Raw genomic sequence first — 2,500 nt, forward strand, 5'->3', positions numbered from 1 at the left:
CAGTTGTTTATCATTCATTGAAGAGCAGCATTTGGGGGACACTTTGACGTTAATCGTCTGTATTCCAAGACACGAGTGTTGTTGAATTTGGGGAGAAGAGCAATGGGTACACTTTTTGACGCTTATTGAAATTAGCGTGCATCTAATTACATGTAGGTGTAATCCTGGACATAATCTCAAAATGGTCTATTCTGCAAATTCTCAAGCATCTGATTTTGGTGATCTGTTATAGAAATGTTTGGCCTTTTTTTGCAGACGTCCTTTTACATTTCTCATCCATATGTGTGAAGGACTGCTGTTTTATTGCAGTTTGATTGTAAATGAAGTTTGATATCTCATTCATCCCTTAATTAATCATCATTAACCAATAGACTTTTTTGCAGATACGGTGGCCATTTTGATTTCTATTGTTTCGAAAGACATTATGGGATGCTCAGGGGGCAAATTAATGAGTATTTACCCCCTGGGCATCCCACAATAGCCATTCAAAACAATAGAAATCAAAATGGCTGCCGTATCGGTAAAAAGGTCTATTTAAATTTGTTTTGCTGACTTACATTTTTGCTTCTTTATTTGTAATAAGAGACTTGAGAGAAAGGCTGAAGCAATGCAAGCTGTGGTGCGGGTGTTTATTGGCATGTTTGATGATGAGATTGATCTTTACTGGCTTTCATCAAGGTTCATGAAGTGTTTGGACCAATCTGCATCCCATCTGGATAAACTGGTAACAATACAACTTAAAGTGGCTTTGGTCATTTTTTCAATCATTAAAGACTACATGTATGAATTGAAGGGAATCTTCATTAAAAAAAATGGCTACATTTGCAGAAGTTTATGACATTCTAATGAATCCCCCAAGAAATTAGCACAATATATTGAAATTTTTATCACACAATCAGCTGGCTATGGGGTATGAGCCCTATTTATCAGAAGATCTTTGTGCAATTTTCATTTAAAAGTGTGAAATTTGACATAAAAAATGTATTGACTCATTAGCATGACTAGTACTTTTGCAGCTTAAAAATATTAATTTTGTCAGTTTTTGGCGACTTATAGTCAGCTGATTTTCGAAACTATTTAATATAAAGGCTAAAATTTGGAGAAATAGCTTAGTTAAACAATTTTGTTTTCTTTTGAAGTAAATTTTGGTATAACACAACTCCCTGTAGAAACGAATTCGTTTGGGTATGAGGCAATCCAAACAATAATTCGCCCCTTGGACAATTATCTTTCAATATGAAGAGTCATCAGCTACTGTAGATAACGATGGTGCTCTGGACAGTTATATAAACAACAGTTACTGTAAGTTGATGAAAGGTTCTTTCATTCAATGTAACTGGAGCCAGAGTTTCAAATTTCGTGCAACAGCTCTCAACAACATGCATCAGGGTGTGCAAAACGGACGCCACATGTAACTCCCAGCAATATTGGGAGTTGAAGGAATGAAGTGATCCTCGCAAATTTGAGCAATTGTCTCAGGTCAGCTGAAAATTTCTGGTGTCTCCGTGACTTCTGTGATCAATGCTCTACTAACAGAGCTATTCAGCCACACCTGCTCCCTGCAACTGTGTGACTTCATAGCTCAGTTGGTAGATCATTGCACCGGTATCGCAGAGTTCATGGGTTCGAATCCCGTTGGAGCTACCTGAATTTTTCAGCTGACTGTAAGAGACAATTGCGCGAGGATCTCTTCATTCCTTCGTCTATAACCTGTACTTCATTTCAGTCAATGTGAGGAGTTATTGACCCACAATGTTGCGTCTGTTTGCATAGGGCTTAACACTGTAGTTGTTATCTGCAGTGACTGATATGTTTTCTTGTGGGGGCCAACTAACCAGTGGGTCTGACATTCATTTGTCTGTTTTTGTGACAAAGAAATGTTATCATTGACATTAACCATGATTGCCCTATAGGGAAGATATCGTTGACGTCACCCTATTGTCATTAATCTGCCAACCAAAGTCTAAGTGGCTGTTGAAACAAAGGGTCTTTTGTTTCTTTGGATGGCACATTTGAATAACAAAAGCAATGTTTGTAAACAGATATCATCCCTATTTCGGTATACAGTCAATGCCATATAGTGTTCAACAAGAGGTACGACCCTAACCCCTATTTCGGATGCTATAATTCCTTCATTACGGTAACCTTGAATCAAAAGAGCTTTAAGGCAGGCAACTGAAACCTTACAATTACTTGCTTTTTCTTGTTCCGAAAGCATGCCGAAGGACGAGATTATTACAATAAAGTGGTTAACCACAATTAAACCCTCAGAAGTGGATTGCAATGCATTTAAAATATTATAATAACGAGGGGTAATCGAAGCTTAGGCGAGTGCGTGCGATGTTTGTAGGACGGTACAGGTTTGGTACAGGTAGCAACTGAGGGGGGAGGGTGGATGGTTCGTGCGATAGGGAAATGTTATTACAGTGGAACCCCGATACAACGATCCTCGATATAACGATATCCCCGGTAAAAAGATAAACATGCTATGTCCCGGCAA

The 2,500-nt window shown here is 38.4% G+C and overlaps 1 protein-coding gene across 2 annotated transcripts in view; it reads left to right on the forward strand.

Annotated features, from left to right (window-relative positions):
* LOC138002546 (TBC1 domain family member 7-like) overlaps nt 1-2,500 on the forward strand; it is a 44,011-nt gene that overhangs the window by 6,179 nt on the left and 35,332 nt on the right. For both annotated transcript variants that reach the window (XM_068848578.1, XM_068848576.1), the window contains exon 4: nt 584-724. In XM_068848578.1, the coding sequence (XP_068704679.1) occupies nt 584-724 (141 nt within the window). The remainder of the gene's footprint in view (nt 1-583; nt 725-2,500) is intronic.

Source organism: Montipora foliosa, chromosome 1 (genome assembly GCF_036669935.1).
Source record: "Montipora foliosa isolate CH-2021 chromosome 1, ASM3666993v2, whole genome shotgun sequence".
In the NCBI taxonomy this organism is placed as follows: Eukaryota; Metazoa; Cnidaria; class Anthozoa; order Scleractinia; family Acroporidae; genus Montipora; species Montipora foliosa.